Raw genomic sequence first — 18,250 nt, forward strand, 5'->3', positions numbered from 1 at the left:
GTCTGAAGTATGTGTGGTTTCTCAGCTTTCCACCAAAGACTTCGTCATATTTGAGGTGTAACTCAGTTTGCATCTGTTGCAAACTGATGCTGGTTTGACTGTTGTTGTGCAACACAAGTGCTTTGAAAATGGAATCAATTAAATCCATCCAACATGAAATGAAAATAAAGGACAAATTCATGATTTATCTTTGAAATCAACACATTAAAATAAAAAGTCCTTTTCATTTAATTCTATTATGATTGAACCATTACTCCATATAAGAAGATAATCTAAATATTCCCTTTACAATCACACATGTTCAAGGACATGTTAGACATGATAACATAATTTGCTGATTAACTGCTAGATAAAATGTTACGAGTGACGAATGAATGACTAAGCCAGCAGAGCATCTCCAAAGTGCTCTGCCTAAAGATCAATATTTCATGTTAAATTTGGGCACCATTTGCTGAACAGCCATTACAGAGCTTAGATACCTGACCTGTACTAAGCACAGGTATTCCTGATATAATGTGGGCCCATCAGTGGATTATCTCTTGAGGTATTTCTGTAGAAGCAGGAGATTTCAACCAATTCTGTAGTAAGATTCTCTGCATTTGATTTAATGTGTTGTATAAAAGTCTGTGTAGTTTTGATGGAATTTCATGCCTGGCACCTTGTGCAGTAACTGCAGAATGAACTTTCAGGTCTCACCAACTAAATTTTGTTTTCAGTTACAGCAATCTTATCAAACTTTTGCAGCTCAGATTGTGCTATAGGTACAGACAGATACAATTTTTGAGACATACTAAACTTTTTAGGATGTCAGATATACTAAGCTGTCTGAAAGACTTTTATCTGTGGCTCAGACCTAGCTTGTGGATTTTTATAACAGGGAGGTGTTGAGGAAGGCGACCTCTTTCTTGTTATGTTTAGACCATCCTCTCCGCTGCTTCCCTCGAGTTGCTGGTATAAAGTACCTGCAGTGAAGACCAAGAGACAGTCTTTTATACATGCTAATATTGTCATGCTTAACAATATTAAACCATAAGCGTTGTTGCCATCATTGAACTTTGTTGATGCGACTGATAAAACTTGGGCCGTTTCTGTTTTTTTGTTTTTTACAATGTATGTGTTGTTTGATGAGTGGACATGCTGCAAATCAATTTTCCATTGGGGACAATATAATTACCATTACACTATATGCAATATTATCAAATATTTTATTACACACTTAAAGCGCAATGACAGTATCTTAGAATATTGTTCTTACAGTAGGTTTAAGTAACTTTTTGTATTAAGAAGAATCAAAGTTGCCCGTCTTTCATTCATTGTGGTACAGCACACTTGTCTTACAGTACTGATGTCTTTCCACAAAATGTAAGGTTTAGTTACAAGGTGTTTAAGGTTAGCAAAGCACAAACTAGTTGAAATGTAAATGACCCCCCATCCCACATTTAACACACAAACAAATAATATTTAGTGCAAGCAAACTTTTTTGTAGCCTCTAACCCTTTCTACTCATGCCACTTTGTAACTGCAATTCTTTGTGTCTGTAATCTTATAATCTTGCAAAAACATAGAAAGCATCGCACCAGTTAGTGAGCCTTAGCCTAACCAGATACGAACTGATATTTCCTTTTGCACACAGGTACATATTTTCAATTAAATATAGTAATTCATGCCAATACCATACACACATAAAAAATACTCTTATCTTTTTGTGTCTTTGGGTTTGGGATATGCACTGTACATCACTGCAAAATAAAGGAGTTTGTTTATGAGTCAGCTAGTTCCATAATAATAGTATTTCCATCTGCCCTGCTGGTACACTGCTGTTTTACTGTTGCTTTCAAAGAAGATGTGTTATAGGTGTGAGTGTCTTTGTGGTAATAAACAGTAAAAAGAATATAACAAATCCAATGTGCATTTGTATTTGAAAAGCTTCATAACATTTCCTGAATTGGAGTGGGACTTCAAACCCCTGGGTTTGGTGCAAACCTGACACAAAGATCTGAGCTGGTCTAAAGACTGAAAGAGTGAGAATGACAAAAGGAAAGTAATTTTTGAATAGGACACTTAATTTGGCAACTCTCCCATGATCACGCTCATGATCTTTGCATTGTTTGTTAGCTGGGATTATAAACATTTGGCTGTGTGCACACTCATAAGTGTCTCTCTTGTTCAATCCCTTGAAATCTAATTTTACTAGTAAAGTATATTAAGGTATAGGAACAAGTCTGTATTCATAAACTCATTGTGAGATTTTATTATCCATGTGTAACTGACATCCAGTGGCACTATCCTAATCACATGTGTTCTTATTTACTTTAATTTACTTTACTTTTAAAATGTGGTTTTTGAATCAGAAACTAACTCTAGGCTGTAAGGGGGAAGTCCTCCTTCACTGTCTGTTGTCACCTCACCACTCACCGCATTCACAGTTTTCAAATAGATTGCTTAGAGAATGGACGGGTTGTTCCTGACCATGAATCGCACCTAAATTCATTCTGGGTGCTAGATCAACAGAAGTTGAATGGTGTCCAGTCAAAGTTTTCCACTGTTTTATTAATTTTTATGAAAGTAATTGTTGGCCCTGCGTTACAACAGGCCCGCTAGTTCAGACTTATTCCTGTGAAGAAAGCAAGATAGAGCAGTGATTGATCGGTTTTACATGCTAGCAAGGGAAGGATCTCAGAGCAGCCCTTCTGCCCTCGATCTCAGACCACTCCGAAGAACCATCACCCCACTGCAGCCTTTTATTGTGTGACACACAGTTTACACCTACACCCATTGTAAAACCCCCCTATGGTCACAAAAGGTTAAAACACTGTGTGTGTGTGTGTATGCATGTGCGAGCATGTGTGTGTGTATGTGTGTATGTGCAAGTGAGTGAGTGTGTATGAATGGGGGTGCATTTGTGTGACTTCCTGCTGAGGATGTGCCTACAGTTACACTATAGCCCCCCTCACCATTCAACAGGCTGGGGAGGGGAACAGAAACAGAAGAATTTCTTTGGTCACACAGTTTAAGGCAAGGCTTACAAATTTAAGTACAATAATGACAACATTTAACAATTTCAACCTAACAGTAATCATGATAAAGAGAAGATGACTGTTATATTGATGCAGCAAAGACAATGGGATGCCTAAAATTTCCAGTAAATATATTGTTTTCTGAAAGCTGGCTGCCACTTTTTATGTGTTTGTGTATGAAAGTTAAATTGGACACTTAAGGTCCAGTGTGTGTTATCTGAGGGCATGAGGGCAACCTGTTCTCACTAATACTTTCATAAAAATTAAGGCAAAATGCTTTAGGGTTTGGGTTGGAGGTGCAAGTTTCACAATCAAGAGACCAGATCATGTCCTGTTTGGGAATGGGCAGTTTATTTTCCACTCACTTTTTGCATTTATCAGCAACAACAATAGTTAAGTGGAGTTGGTTTGGGTTAATGTATGAATATGAATACTGCCCACTTTCACTCTGTCAATTTAGCTGTAATTGGCTCTTCGCTGTTTGGCTAGCTGTACTCAAATCCAGGTGTTAGTCATAATGTTTGAGTTTGAAAAGCACTTTATAAAATAAGAACAATGTGAAGAAGAGCCTGTTTGGGTCAGACCCTCCACACCTCCAATACCTTTCAGAACCCCCCGATCACCCGACCCTCTCCCCTGCCAGTGGGCTCATAGACCAAGTACACAAGGTCCTGAGGATGATCAACCCCCGCAAGGCAGCAGGACGAGACAACATCACTGGACAGGCCCTTAGAGCATGTGCGAACGAGCTGGCTGATGTTCTCACATCCATCTTCAACCTTTCCCTCAGCCAGAGCATCGTTCCCACATGCTTCAAGACCACAACCATCATCCCTCTCCCCAAGAAAAGCCCAGAGACCACAGACCAGTTGCACTCACTCCAATCATTGCAAAGTGTTTTGACAGAGTAGTGCTGGCCTACATCAAGAGCAATATTCCACACACTCTGGATCCCCTGCAGTATGCCTACCGGCCCAACAGGTCTACGTCAGACGCCAATGCTGCTGCCCTTCGCTATTCCCTCTCCCACCTGGAAAACAATGACTCCTACATCAGGGTACTCTTTGTTGACTACAGCTCCGCCTTCAACGCAGTCATCCCTCACAAACTCATCCACAAACTGTCTACACTTGGCCTGCACCCCACCCTCTCTGACTGGCTACAAGACTTTTTGACTGGCAGGCCTCAGTCTGTACCACAGGTTTCGTCCTCAGCCCCATCCTCTACACCCTGTACACCCATGACTGCATCGCCTCCAACAAAGAGAACATCATACTGAAGTTTGCGGATGACACTGCAGTGATCGGTCACATCACTGGTGGGGACGAGGTGGCTTATAGGAAAGAGGTGACTAGTCTGGTGTCATGGCGTGAGGACAACAACCTCACCCTCAACACTGATAAAACAAAGGAGATGATAGTGGACATGAGGAAGAAAAAGAGGCCTCACCAGCTGCTGTTTATCTGGGAGAGTGAAGTGGAGAGCGTGAGCAGCTTTAGGTACCTGGGCGTCCACATCAGTGAGGACCTCACCTGGACACTGAACACCACACAGCTGGTCAAGAAGGCTCAGCAGCAGCTATATTTCCTGAGGAGGCTGAGGAAATTTGGTATGTCGGCCAAGATCCTCAACAGCTTCTACAGCTGCCATGTGGAGAGCACATTGACCAGCTGCATCACTGCATGGTACGGCAGCACTACTGCTATGGACTGCAAACACCTGCAGAGAGTGATAACAACTGCGGAGAAGATCATCAGGACTCCGCTGCCCACTGTGCAGAGCATCTACCATTGCAGAGTCCAGAGGAGAGCTGCCTCCATCCCCATCAAAGACTCCACACACCCTCAACACAGACTGTTCACACTTCTACTCTCGAGACCAAGGTTTAGAAGTGTGAAATCCAGAATGTCCCGACTCAACAACTCCTTCTTCCCCACTGCTATCAGACTCCTGAACAGCTGATCTACCTCAACTGCAATTTGCACATCAGGACACTTTGCACAATAAATTCATTTTGCACATTAAGCTCCTTTGTACATGCATCTACATCGATATCTGCATACGACATCACTTGTCTCACTCTCTTGCTTTTTTTTCTTATTTATTTATCTTTCATTATTTTTATCCTTATTTTTATATTTATTCATCTTAATATCTTGTCTTATTTTTATCCTTATTTATCTTGTTCCTTTAACCCTTACCTAACTTGGCATCCGTGTATGGACAGCAAAGGAAGAATTTCATTGCACAGAGAAATGCTATTTCTTCTGTGCACATGACAATAAACACTTTGAATCTTTGAATCTTGAATCTTGAAAACATAAGAAAAACATACCAGGGTTCAGCCTGTCAGCAATGATTTAAAAAATATCCTTGGAAAATGTAACTGGGTGGCTGAAGCCCTATTTACAGTATTTTATTTCAATTTTCTTTTCTTATTTTTCAGAGAAAATGCCCATGTGATTTCTGTTATCATTTACTGTATTTTCCTTTATTGTTTTAAATGAAATATTAATTAAACTGAATACCAACATTTTACTGCATTTTTATTAGAAGAATATGCACAAATATTTGCATAGTGCAGTATACATAATTATGCACATAGTGCATATTTACAGTTTACCCAGCTTATTGTACAGAGTGTCCCTTAATTGATAGTTCAAAAATTGGCAACGCTAGTTGCCAAATGATGTCATTTGATGGTCAACTGGTTCCCAGCAAAATGTCTTGGAAAAGGAAATACAATGTTACAAATCAAATGAAACAATGACTAAGCAAGCTGAGGATTATTTTCTTTTCTGAGAGGAGGCTACTGCTGGTTTTGGCCTTCTGATTTGACAAAAGAGTACACACAGTCTGTGTAGTCACTCTTCTTCTTTTTTCCTTGTCTCATCTTCCTTGTAGAGAAATCCAATGGTGCATAGTTAACATCTTTTGCTTCTCCATCCTACAGAAATATATTTGTTAATGAAAAAATATTTTAGATTTTCTTTATTGTAGCTATATTATCAACTCAACAGTCAGAAATACAGCATATATACAAACTAGATGATCACATAAGGCAGAAGGGGACTGAAGTTTTAATGGACCTGCTCTGGCAACAGTAAAGCAGAGAACAGCACATTAACAGCAGCTCAAATTTTGCTAGATTTGGAGAGAGCTCAATCTTTCGTCAAGCTTTATATGTTAGAATGGGCTAGCAGCTTTGTGTGTTCTTGTCAAATATCATGTGTCTTGTATGGAAACTTTTCTTCTGGGCTGCTGTTCTATGTTTTTTTAGTGAAAATGTAGCTTACTTATGTTTTGGAAAAACAATGTAATAAAATATTAGCTAAGAAAGGTAAGACAGAAGGTTTGTGGAAAGCAGATTTCCAAAGCAGGAGAAACTGTAATCATAAAATTCATATTTACCAAATCATTTGTCGGATTTGCAACTGACTTGTTATGTCCCAGACGATGGGAAACACTTGTTGCTCCTGTTAATAAAATCAAAGGCTGCATATCAGTATGTAATAGTTTTCATTCTCCAAGAAAAAAAATGAACAAATATTTTTTTTAATATTTTTTTTTACCCTGGTGTATAATGTATGCACATGTTATGATATGCTGAGGAGAACTGTGAAAGAGTTTTGCTCAAGGGCATCTGAGCCTGTGGTTGTAACTTAGCCAAGGACATCTTGGTGGGCAGTAAATCTCTAATCTTTTAACAATATTTATGAAATACTGGAGCCTAATAACTGATTTTGAGAATTTGTTTTACTATTAAAAAACAGAATTTAAATAAAAAAATATTACTGCAGTAGAATCATATTAATATCATATATGCAAATATATAAATGTGACTCTATAATCAACCTTTGAAATGACAACAAGTCATGCAGGAAATGAGGACGATGATTACAGTCACACAGCAGACCAACAGTCCTCCAAGAATAAGAATAACTGGGTCCAGTTCTGTTCCTGGAAGAAAAGAAATGTTTACTACACTCAAACAAATGTTATATTTTGGCAGTTTTTGGCAAACAGTTAACAGCATCATCATTTACTGGTGATGCTAAATTGCTTAACTTTTTGTTTCCTTCCTCAGAATCTTACCTTTGTTGACAGACAAAACACATTTTTTGGCAGAAAGCTGAGCATAATAATATTTGATGAATTTCTGTACGTTTGCTTAACTGGAGGTGACAGTTTAGGTCTTCTTCCAGAGCCTGACAGTGTGGTGACACAGATGAATAACATTTCATTAAGCTTCTGCAATGGCCCTCCAAAAGCTCTGACCTCAATCCTACTGAAAATTTGTAGACAGTGCTTAAAAGCCAGGCCATGAAACCAACCAATTTTGCCAATAAAAGTGGTCAAATATCCACCCTGAATTCTGCCATAATGCATCCTGATAGCTACCAAAGGTGTCTGGTCAAGTTTTTAAGAAACATTTAACCAAATATTAATGAGGGTACATGTATACTTTGTGCCTGTATATATACTTTTGATCCTGTGAGGATTAGAGGAAATTAAGCTTGTGCATCTTGGTAAAGATTTACGGTGCAAAGTCATTTCACCCATGAAAAAGAACAGTTCACAGAATTCATTCCCAAATTACCATCATTCATGCTCATCATGCGTGTATGTAACCTTTTGACCACAGCTGTAGGCATGTAGATATGATAAAGAGAATCTGCTGAATTTCAAAGTGACATGAAATATTATTTAAGCGTCTCTGAACATAGCGTCATAGTGTCAGACAGGAAGTTGGGAATAATTTTCAAATTGCTGATCTACTGGGATTTTCGTCACGCAGCCATCTAGGATTTATAGAAAAATGAAAAGTGAATCTAGAAGAAAAAAAATCCAGTTAGCATCAGTTCTTTAGGTGAAGATTCCTTGTTGATATTGAGGTCAAAGGAGAATGGCCACACTCCTCAATAACTCAGATTATAGCCAAGGTATGCAGAATAGCATCTGTGAATGCAACATGTTGAACATTATAGCAGATGGGCTACAGCAGCAGAAGACCATTCTTTGTCAGCTAAAAACAGGAATCTGAGGCTACAGCTTGAATGGGCTTACCAAAATTGGACAAAAGAAGAGTGGAAAGCTCTTGCCTGGTGTAATAACAGTTAATTTCCACTGAGTCATCTGGATGATAGGGTCCAAATTTGACATAACCAACATGGATACTTTAGATTAATGGTTCAGGCTGCTGGTGGTGGTGTAATGATGTGAGTAATACTTGTTATTTGAACATTTCAACTACTGTAACAAATAAACAGTAATATAAACTTATTTTACCTTTTACTTTTTTTCTTTTTTTTTTTTAACTTTTTTTTCAGTACAGATGTGTAAGACATCAAAGGTAAAAATGTTCTACAAAATGAAATACATTTTCCTTTTCACAATGTCACCACATTTTAAGTAATGTAGCTGTTTCAAAGAATATACATATATATATATATAAATTATGATTTCAGTACAACCTTTAGAATTGGCTTGTGCTGACTTCTACAGATCACCCATATAAATACCAAGCGGCTAATCAAGTTCAGCCTACCTGGTTTTTATATGTATGAAAGAGTTCAGGATTTTAGAGACTGTACATACTTACTTGTGTCCACTTTAGATCCTTCACCAAACAGTATCGCTCCACATGTGACGACAGCACAGTAGTAAGTCCCAGTATCAGAGGAGTTCTGTATTGTTTTGGACAGATGGTAGATGCAGCGTCTCTCTGTATCATCCATGCTGTTTCTATGAGTGAAATTTCTGTAAATGATACTTGGATGGTTTTCTCCTGATCCACTTTTGAACCAGTGCACACTGTGATCACTGGGACACTGAACACTGCTTTCTTTGTTCTTGGCGAATAATGAACACTGGAGGGTGACTGTGTTTCCAAGTTGGACTGATGATGACTTTGGAGTTTGCGTCACATAGACAGATGTCTGGTGATTATAATCTGTGTGATGTATTAAAAGAGTTTGAACAGAAATTACTGACCTCAGTTATTTGCAAGATGGAAAAGATTTGTAATTATTGACAGAAAAAAACAACACCAATATACACCAATCATAATGTAGCATATATTACCATTTACAGCCAAGAAGAATCCTCTAACGAAATGCTGTAAAAACTCGGTTCCAGTTTGACAAAAGTATGTTGCTTCATCCTCTTTGTTTATGTGATTGATAGTAAGAAAACACTGATCATTTGATTTATGGACATGGAAACGGGTATGATTAAATGGACTGATGAACTCTATCTTGTTATAAACTACTGTAGCTACTGTTTGGACCATTTTCCCAAGAGACTGCTTATACCAGTGGAAGAATCTGTCTGTCTTCTCAGAGAACGGACAGTGAAAAGTGGCATTGCCACCAAGTTCAAGTGTAGTCAAAGAGATCAGATGAGGAACCTCTGCAGTATGAAGCAAGGCTAAAGAAAAGAAACAGTAATTGTCATAACACAACAGGAGAAACTCACTGAAACATATACATATTTGCTTCTCTATACAGTGTTTTAGAGGTCATCTAATGTGACCTTTAACTCATAATGGTGCAACAATAGTATGTCACAGTACTATATGTATATGTAAGTAGTTGTCATAGTAAGTATATAGGTAGGTAAGACGCACTTACATGTTGTACTAAGAAGAATCAAAGCAGACAGTCCTCCGATCATTGTGGTACAGTAGACCTGTCTCACAGTACCACAGTACTGTACTCTTTCCACCAAATGGAAGATTTAGTCAGAAGGTGTTTAATGTTTGCAAAGCACAAATCAAAGTGATTGGTTGAAATGCAAATTACCCCCCACCCCCCCATATCCCGCCCTCCCATTTAGCAAACACAAATAATTTCCAGTGCAGTGAACATTTGTATATTTTAATTCTACAGGCAGCCACTGAATGCTAACATTAACAATTTGCATCTTATCATCCTTTTATTTAACTAGATACCAACTAAATCAATGCAAATAAATAAATAAAACCAATAGCTGGTGTTTTGCCCCTCTAGTGTTCTTACCAACTCCTTCCTGTGCCTCACTCATTTATTGAGCCATGTGGCTCTTAATCTTAGAGGCTATGATGCAGTACAGGAGCTTACATGTGGTTGGTACTGAGGCAGATTATTGACCAGTAGACCAATAATTATTGACTGGTTTGGCCTTCAGTTTGATATTCCATTGGTGTTTTGTCCATTAGCAGCTGGTTTATTTGTGCTGCTAGATGCTCATGAACTGCAGTTAACTTCTTTAACCAGTAGGTGTGAATAATGTCAGGGCCTCGTGCTGCTCAACTCTTCATGCTTTATACTCTGTCTAGGATGTTTGCCACTGTGATACTGTATCCTGTTTGGGGAGGTTGCTGGGGCTCGGCTAGCCACTGGGCATTGTTGTTATGGGTTGCATCTTTCTCCCATATGCTCTTCCGGTATTGCACCGTCTCCAGCCTTGGTGGGGCTCTTCTCATATTGTTCTAATGTCACTGAGAGGACAGCTTGGATACCTTTCTGCAGCTCTGATAGTTGTCTAACTTCCCTCCATGCTTCTTTGGTCTTGGCCTCTATATTGGCCATTTTAAATAAATAAATTTATGATCTTTTAAATATAAAAGATCATAAACTTTGACCGTAAAAGTAGAACAGTCCAAGTTTATCATTTCATCCACATCTGCCTCCTCAAACCTGCAACTGGTTATCCAGCATCCACACCGCTCCGCCTCAGTCTGGTGCCTTTCACATTCTCAGCTATCCCATTCAGGCCTGAAACGTGTTTTGCTGCCGTGTTCTAGATGTCACCCTTTATTTTCTCTGATTAGTTCTCCACAGTCTGGACTCTCTGCTCAGTTCAGAGAGTTACATCCTCAGCCTGGCATTAATCATCTTTTATACAACTAACCCCTTATATATTTATTTATCAATCACATAGCCAACTCTGGCTTAGTTTTAGAGCAGTTTTCATGTCAAAATATGTGTAAACAACTGAGTTGTTAAACTACTCAGTGTGCCGCAGTAGTGGTATTACAATCATTTTTTTTAATTCTGTGATTTTAAAATATAAGTGGTCATGTTTTTTTTTTTTTTTTTTTCATTTGATCCAACTCAAATTTAAATTTAGTATTTGATGAATGAGCCTATTTTGGGAAAAGTCATGACAAATGAGAGACTAAACAGAGTTACAGGATTTTTAAAAAGCTTTGTTCTCCGTTGCTTGAGTGAAATTCTGTGAAAGTCCATGTCTGTTTCACTCACTTATTGCTTATGTTCTCAGGATGTGTGTGTCTATGCATCTGTGTATGTGTTAGAGAGCGGTTCATGAGGTCAGTTGAGCAGACAGAGGAAAGGAGAAAATTATAATTCACCACTAAATAACACTGCATGCTTGCTAGGCAAGTCTCACTTGGCAGCCTTAATAACCTAAGTCTGACCACATAGCTTTAACCACGTAGTTCTAGTGCATTGTATTCTCACAGATCGAGTGATTGTAGAAATCTACAAAAAAGCAGATTTTTTTATTTTATTTTACAACCTTTCATGTTTGAAATATCTAAACATGGAAATAAATACCAAAAACGAAATAAAATATGTATGAACAGAATAGATTATATTTCGATTTATAAAATGAAAGGTGTGCACAGTTGATTCTTCATTTTTGAGTCTTCAGAGAAAGAGAGAGAGAGAGAGAGAGAGAGAGAGACGAACTGAAAAAGAGTCAGTGGTTTTGACATTGAGTTGAGTATCTATAGTTCTTACCACAACCTACAAAGTCCTATATATGGAAACATAAGTAAGAGAAGCACACCAGGACCTTTACTCTTACTTACTTTTAGTAGATAAGTATGCATTTTTATATCATATGCGTTCCTTGATTAAGCAAAATTATTATGGAACAAACTTTGTGAACTAACAGCACTATGTGAGGGCATTTTGAATTGTAAAACCACATGGAACATCTACACTAACAGACCGGCTGTGGTGAGCCATCTATCTGCCCTTTGGCCAACCACTAAAGTTGTTTACTCAGAACTAACTTTAACTCTACAGGCTTCAACAGGATATGCTGTAAGTGTAAACGTGCAAAAAGGGAGGAGCTAAAAAAAAAAGCTGCAATGAGCTACTTTTGTATCAGACAAACTGGTTGGTCTATAAATCCTAGTATAGTTTTTAACAGTAATTTAATTTTATTTAAATAACATTATTATTAATTGGTGTAATAATTAGCCTCTTACAATAAAATGTTAAAAGGTTGTCAGTCTGTAAGTTGGAACATTAAACAAGTGAGAAACACATACTTCAAAGTACACTGACAGCTTAGCTTGTGCATTAGGAGTTTCAAATTGACTTGCTTTTTTTTTTTTTTTATCTGTGGGAGGAGTTGCAAGCTCACAGACAACACAGAAAATTTCCACAAAATCACTCAGCGTAACCCTCATGCTACTAATATACTTAACCATAGATAAATACTTTAATACCGACCTAACAAAGACAAAAAAAATACCTACACTGTTTAATATATTTTGCAGATAGACAGATAGATAGATAGATAGATAGATAGATAGATAGATAGATAGATAGATAGATAGATAGATAGATAGATAGGTAGGCTGAATAAATGTAATTAAATTTTGGATTCTTTTCATTTCTTCACAGACTTACAAATTGTAAACCATGCCCCCCCAAAAACTACTAGCAAAATACTGTATTTGGCACAAAGTGGCTTTGATATATGGCATTGGCTCATTTTCACTAAATCTGCCATTTAATATTACGAAACTATAAAGACATACAATAAGAATGTATGTAGAATATGTAAGGATGATGTAGTGTGACTGGGTATCTGTGTGTCGACGGCTCTCTTGTAGGTTTTAATTACTGTAAGTTATTTTCATGATCATTGTAACAGAGAAGTAGTTATTTCACTCGCCTTGATGAGAAGGTAAAGCAGCAGCCTAGGTTCCTGCAACTAAAATAGAAAGCGAGACAGGAAGATAAGCCCCCTGTGAATTCACACCTCAATTGAAAGCCCAACCTCAAAAACAATGCTTAACTTTCCATGCATCGAGTTTGTGTGTATAAGCTGAAAAAGTTGACAACATCGCTGACCACACTTCTGTTAATCTTTCTCTTTTTTCCCTCTCTTTCTATCTGTGTATGTGCGTGTATGCGTGTGTAGGTGTGTGTGTGTGTAGGTGTGTGTGCGTGTGTGTGTGTGTGCATATCAGAGAGAGAGAGAGACTACTCAGTATTTGCCATTACTGCAAGTACAAATGGTTCTTTAAAAGAAATAAAGCTCTAGATTTGAAATTACCTACAGATAATGATATAGCTCTGTAGATATACTGTAGGTCTGTTGTTACGTTCCCCTGAGGGGTCTAGGCGGTGAGGGGGAAGTAACAAAAAGTATCCGGGTCAGAAAAAGGAGACAAGAAGGCAAAAGGGTTAAATTAAACAGTTTTATTAAAGTAGCTCAACTAAAAGAGATGGACAAGCCGCTATCACCATTTAAGGAAAACAAACAAAACTCAAGTGTTGGTCAATAAAATAAAAAGTAAGTCAAAAAGAGAGCAGCTCACTAGCTGCAAACCACAAAAAACCCAGCTCACTAGCTGTAACCACTCACATGGCACTCTGGCCCAGAGCTCACCTTTCCCTGTGCTTAAATACTCTTAATTACTGACGAGAGTCAGCTGCACAAAAGAAAGAAGGTGGCACCTCAGGCAGATGGGAGATTGTAGGACACACCCACACAGGCACCTTCAGGATGAGGCCCTGCTAGGGCTGTAACATCTGTTTTAATCTTTTCTTCTTCAGCTATTTTGTTGGTAGGCAGAGAGAGAGGGTCATCAGGGAGAACATGGGACAGCTAGACTGACAAATCCTTTTCTGTTTTGCTATGATAAATACCAAGCTGATTTTTAATGATATTAGCAGAGTGACTTAGGATGTTAGTTGCATTTGTTGACAACTATGCATCAAAGAATATCCTAATGAATGCGAGGCATAGGCATAATATTTGTTAGATTCAGAACTTATCCCTAGACTTACTGAGTCAAGATGCTCCCACTGTTTTTCTGGTGGAATTCTCCAAAGTTAAGTGTCCTACAAGGGGGGAAAGGACACTAGACCATGTGTACAGTAACATCAACCATGTTGATGACCTCTCCAAGCACCTGGATCATTAAAAAATGATGATGGTCTCCTCCAGCCACAGGACTGTTTTGGTCTGACAGACTGACCCATCTTCAAACAGCAGGACCCGGAGACCTTCACTCAGTTTGTCCTTTTCTACATTTGGTGCAGTGTAGGGCGGTTTCCCCTCCCGCTCTACACTGCACCAAAACCATCAGCCGTGCAGCAGATGTGGACAGAGATGGAGCTCACAGGCAGCTTGGCAGGTGGCTGGCGCGCAGGACCACACAGCGTGCTGACCTCTGGCAGAAGTGAGGCAGGTCCAGATGGCACGCTGGCCTCTGTAGAGGATGCCGCTGCACTAGACGGCACTGCGACCTCCAACTCAGGCAGAGCAGGTTCCTTCGATACTCAGGAACTTACTGAGCTGTCAGACTCATTAGCTGTTCCATCTCGCAGCCAAACACCACCGCCTGCTCCCTCTGCATGGCCACGAGCTCGGCCATGTGCATGAATATGGAAAAGTTATACCTGTTTTCTGTATTGGCAGCTTAATCCCAGGAACTGGGAAAACAAAGTCTGAGAACAGGTTCATAAAAAGCATCAAAGGCATTACCTGATTCAAAATTGAGGGGGGTGAGTGGGGCGTACGGTCCAGGTCATCATTTACACAAAACTCACAAGACAGTTGCTTTTGTTAGATCATTTCTAGGAGGTCCTGCTTTGACCAACTGTACTGTCCATTTTGTGATTTACTATAAAACTCTAACTTGTGGAGAAAGTAGATTTGTTTCTAAGGCAGTCTTTCTGTTAGTGTGGAGCCTGTGTACACTCTCTCTGGTGGAACGCGGGAAATCTCCAATTTTTTTTTAAGATTAAATAATATACCATTGTGGAGGTATGCAAAGATGACACGAGAGTTCCCGAGGCTCTTCTGGGAGCCGGAGTCAACCAGAAAATGTGTTCCTGAGCGTGAGTCCTTTGTGAAAAGTAGCCTTTCCTAATCGCCAGCGGTCGCGGCTGCTACGGAGCGCTGGCGGGCTCGTTTCCCTGGGCCTTAAAACTGCAAAGGCGGCACGGCGCTGTCATGCTGATGGTAAAAACACAGCCCTTTTCTGCGGTGCTGCCATGCCGTGATCCCAGTAACCGTCGATGAGTTGGAGGCCCCTGGGAGAATCGGTGGGGGCGGGGGAGATGCTATCGGTGAGTCGGGAACTGGATGCCGAAGCTTCTGGTAGCCAGGAGAATGCAATCCGCTTCTTTTGCATGTGAGTGGTAAACCTTCATGGTCAGCAGTGGGGAGTTGGCGTGGCCAGCTCGCACTGGCAACTGTCGGAGGAAGATGTGAGTGATGAGGAATCCGCCGTCATCCGTTCCTAGCAAGGACAGCATGCTCTCCGTGAGCTCGAGTGCGTTACCATCACCCAGGCCCAAGAGAGAGACGAGTTTCTCAGCCACTCTGCATCGGAGAGGGAGTAGCGCCGCAGTAGCAGCGCCTTGGGAGTGGTGTATTTGCCTTGGTTGGGGGGATCCCGGAGGAGGGTCATCACATGGCGGGTGGACGCCACGAGGACGAACTGAGTTTCGACGTCCACAAACCATGAAGGAGGGTCGTGAAGCCAAAAATCCAGCAGCTTAACCGTCACAGCAAAAATTAAAACGTACAGCTCTGCTATCACTTCCAACATAATTGAAGACAGAAAACTAAACAGCAGTGACGTTTGTAGGGTTACCGAAGTTGGGCCAGCTGGTATATAATGATGTGCGTGGTGGCTACCTACACAGCCATGGTTAGCATAATATAAACAGTGAAGCTGGAGGATAAACGCTAACTTTTTTTCCACTCAATGAGGGTTCCCAAAGGTTAGGGACAAATGAAACTGCAATGCAGGATGAAGTTAATGGACCAAACTTCAGTCAGGAGAACAACTGCAATATAAGGTCAGTCATTAATATACTGCTGCATGGGCTGGGCTGTAGTTACATTGTAAGGTTTTAAAAACTGAGCTTTAAAATGAATAGTGATGATACAAACCAAGAGAGGCCAACAGTAATCACTGACTTTTTTAGGGGCTTGTTCAGATTAAATAGAACAACATATAAAGCATTAAACAAGTTAAAAACACAACAGCCTTAATAAATGCAGAGTAGTCTGGACCCGGAAGCAGGTTTAATCAGGTCATCACTTAAAGATTGGATATCTGACCTGTTGTACATGTTTTAATGCAATACAGTTGTTATTATTATCACTTGTCACATCCTGTTTATGACAGTTAAAATAAATAAAATTCACATAAGAAATAAAATTGTCTTGTGTAAACTGTATGTGGTGTTAAATAAGCCTATACTACTGTACTTTAATGTCAGTCATAAGGTGGGTACTTCAAGAGCCATATATTTTATTAGGTGGTACTCATTGTGAAAAGTTTGAGATCAACTGTTCGAAGGTCTGCAAAATTCATGTTGATGATATCAATGATAGCCTGTTTGTATGAATGTTTTCAGTAGTTTTCAGTTGAAGACACTGAATTTTACAATACCAAGAGCACTATGTCAGGTGAGGAGAACAACAATTCTTTTTAAAAATTAATGGGTGAGAACCACTATGCCAGCTGATATGTAAATTGGTAATATAATAATATTTTTGCTGGGTGGTTTTGGGGGCCTGTCCTCGAGTTGGACCAGCTTCTGGTGAGTCAGCTTCACATCTGAGGCTCTCACCCTTTGGCCTTGAGGGGTCAATCTGGGGCTTCCCTCTTGAATCTGCTGTGGTGGACACGTGGTTATCATTTGGATGTGTGTCCTCCGGTCTTTAGTGCTCTTGGGGGCACTGCAAACAGCCCAGGTCTCTGTTTATTTAGGTGTTGTGTATTATGTAAGGAGGAAGGAGGTAAACATTGTAATAATCCAAAGAACTTAATGCAGGTCCTGCCACAGACTTATATGCTCTCTGTTAGGTCTAATGTCAGACCTTGCTGGCGCAGAGGTTCGTCATTGTGAACAAAAGCAAGACACTCCGTACGGTTCTCACTTGCTAGCCAGGGAAGTCCGGCAAGATGTTCAGCTAACTTCAAACTGACTCCCCTTGCAGGCTCTTTTAATGACCACCGTGGGTTACACAAACACAGTCAAACTGGTTTAAACTGGTTACACAATGTAAAACCCATATAGTGTGTCCCATAAAAGCTCAGGCACTGAGTGTGTGTGGGCATGCATGTGCGAGCATGTGTGTGTGTGTGTGTGTGAATGTGTGAGTGCATGTGTGTATGTGTCTCTGTATATGTGACTTCCTCCCACACAATGTATGCTTACAACTATTTAACCACATTTCCTAGTTATCCAGAGGTCATCTCCCCACACCCGTATATGGCTTAACTTTAATGGTTCACCATATACAAGCATAGGCGAGACCCTAAATGGCCGGGAGTGAACATCCTTTACCAGATAAGGAACCAGAACCTTTAGATGGAATGTGCCTGCAGTTAAACACTATAACTATTTCCCTCCCCCCACATCCTAGATGTGTAGGGGAGGAACAGAAAAATCTCTAAACATACAGTTTAAGGACAAGGTTTGCGAATTTAAGTACAACAATGACAAATATTATCAAAATCAACCTAACACCCTCTTAATTGGACTATAACACCAGCATTTCCATATATGTCGTTGGGCAGGTGACATATTGAAAGAAATTGGGGTGATGCTGAATGCTGTCATCGTGTATGCCCCACAAGTTGGATGCTCATTTAAAGACAAATTCTGGAATAAGTTGGATTAAGTTCAAATGGTGGTCATTGGAGCAGACATCTATAGACATGCAGATGAAGGGAACACAGGTGTTGAGCACTTGTTGTGTAGGTATGCTGTTCAGGAGAGAACATTGGCTCTCAGTGCACATGTAATTGTGTTTTTCCCCCAGTTTTATAGCATTTATAGCATTGTAGCATGCTATCAAAAACTTTCTATCAGATATAGTTCATCAAGGAAACTCTTGTTTCTTTTCTCTGATCACAACTGTGAATGTGAGTAGAACTGTAAAGATAAATCTCTGCAGAGTTTAATTTAACACCTCAAATGCAGTCAGCCCAGTGACTGTCACCACAGAGAGAC

The 18,250-nt window shown here is 39.7% G+C and overlaps 1 protein-coding gene across 4 annotated transcripts; it reads right to left on the minus strand.

The window, feature by feature from the left end:
• Nucleotides 1-5,545: 5,545 nt before the first annotated feature.
• LOC100701447 (uncharacterized) lies at nt 5,546-9,751 on the minus strand. Of its 4 annotated transcripts, none has more exons than XM_003443381.5 (6): nt 9,650-9,751; nt 9,102-9,446; nt 8,620-8,970; nt 6,873-6,977; nt 6,429-6,493; nt 5,546-5,964 (listed from the first exon to the last, which is right to left on the minus strand). In XM_003443381.5, the coding sequence occupies exons 1-6, from the start codon at nt 9,690-9,692 to the stop codon at nt 5,827-5,829; spliced, it is 1,047 nt and encodes a 348-aa protein (XP_003443429.2). In that variant the 5' UTR covers nt 9,693-9,751; the 3' UTR covers nt 5,546-5,826. The 4 variants fall into 4 exon arrangements, 1 of the variants encoding a protein (XP_003443429.2); XR_003221665.1 differs by lacking the exon at nt 5,546-5,964 and adding an exon at nt 8,085-8,153 and having other exon boundaries at nt 6,451-6,493; nt 6,873-7,976; XR_003221660.1 differs by lacking the exon at nt 5,546-5,964 and having other exon boundaries at nt 6,451-6,493; nt 6,873-8,153.
• Nucleotides 9,752-18,250: the final 8,499 nt, after the last annotated feature.

Source organism: Oreochromis niloticus, linkage group LG2, assembly GCF_001858045.2.
Source record: "Oreochromis niloticus isolate F11D_XX linkage group LG2, O_niloticus_UMD_NMBU, whole genome shotgun sequence".
Taxonomy (NCBI): Eukaryota; Metazoa; Chordata; class Actinopteri; order Cichliformes; family Cichlidae; genus Oreochromis; species Oreochromis niloticus.

What these genes read in the sequence shown, in the direction of transcription:
- LOC100701447 (XM_003443381.5), bottom strand. Translation starts at nt 9,692, where the DNA reads ATGATCGGAGGACTGTCTGCTTTGATTCTTCTTAGTACAACAT. An exon ending in ATTCTTCTTGGCTGTAAATG is followed by an intron (nt 8,971 to 9,101) that starts GTAATATATGCT and finishes TACATCACACAG; the next exon opens with ATTATAATCACCAGACATCT. An exon ending in CAAATCCGACAAATGATTTG is followed by an intron (nt 5,965 to 6,428) that starts GTAAATATGAAT and finishes ATATTTCTGTAG; the next exon opens with GATGGAGAAGCAAAAGATGT.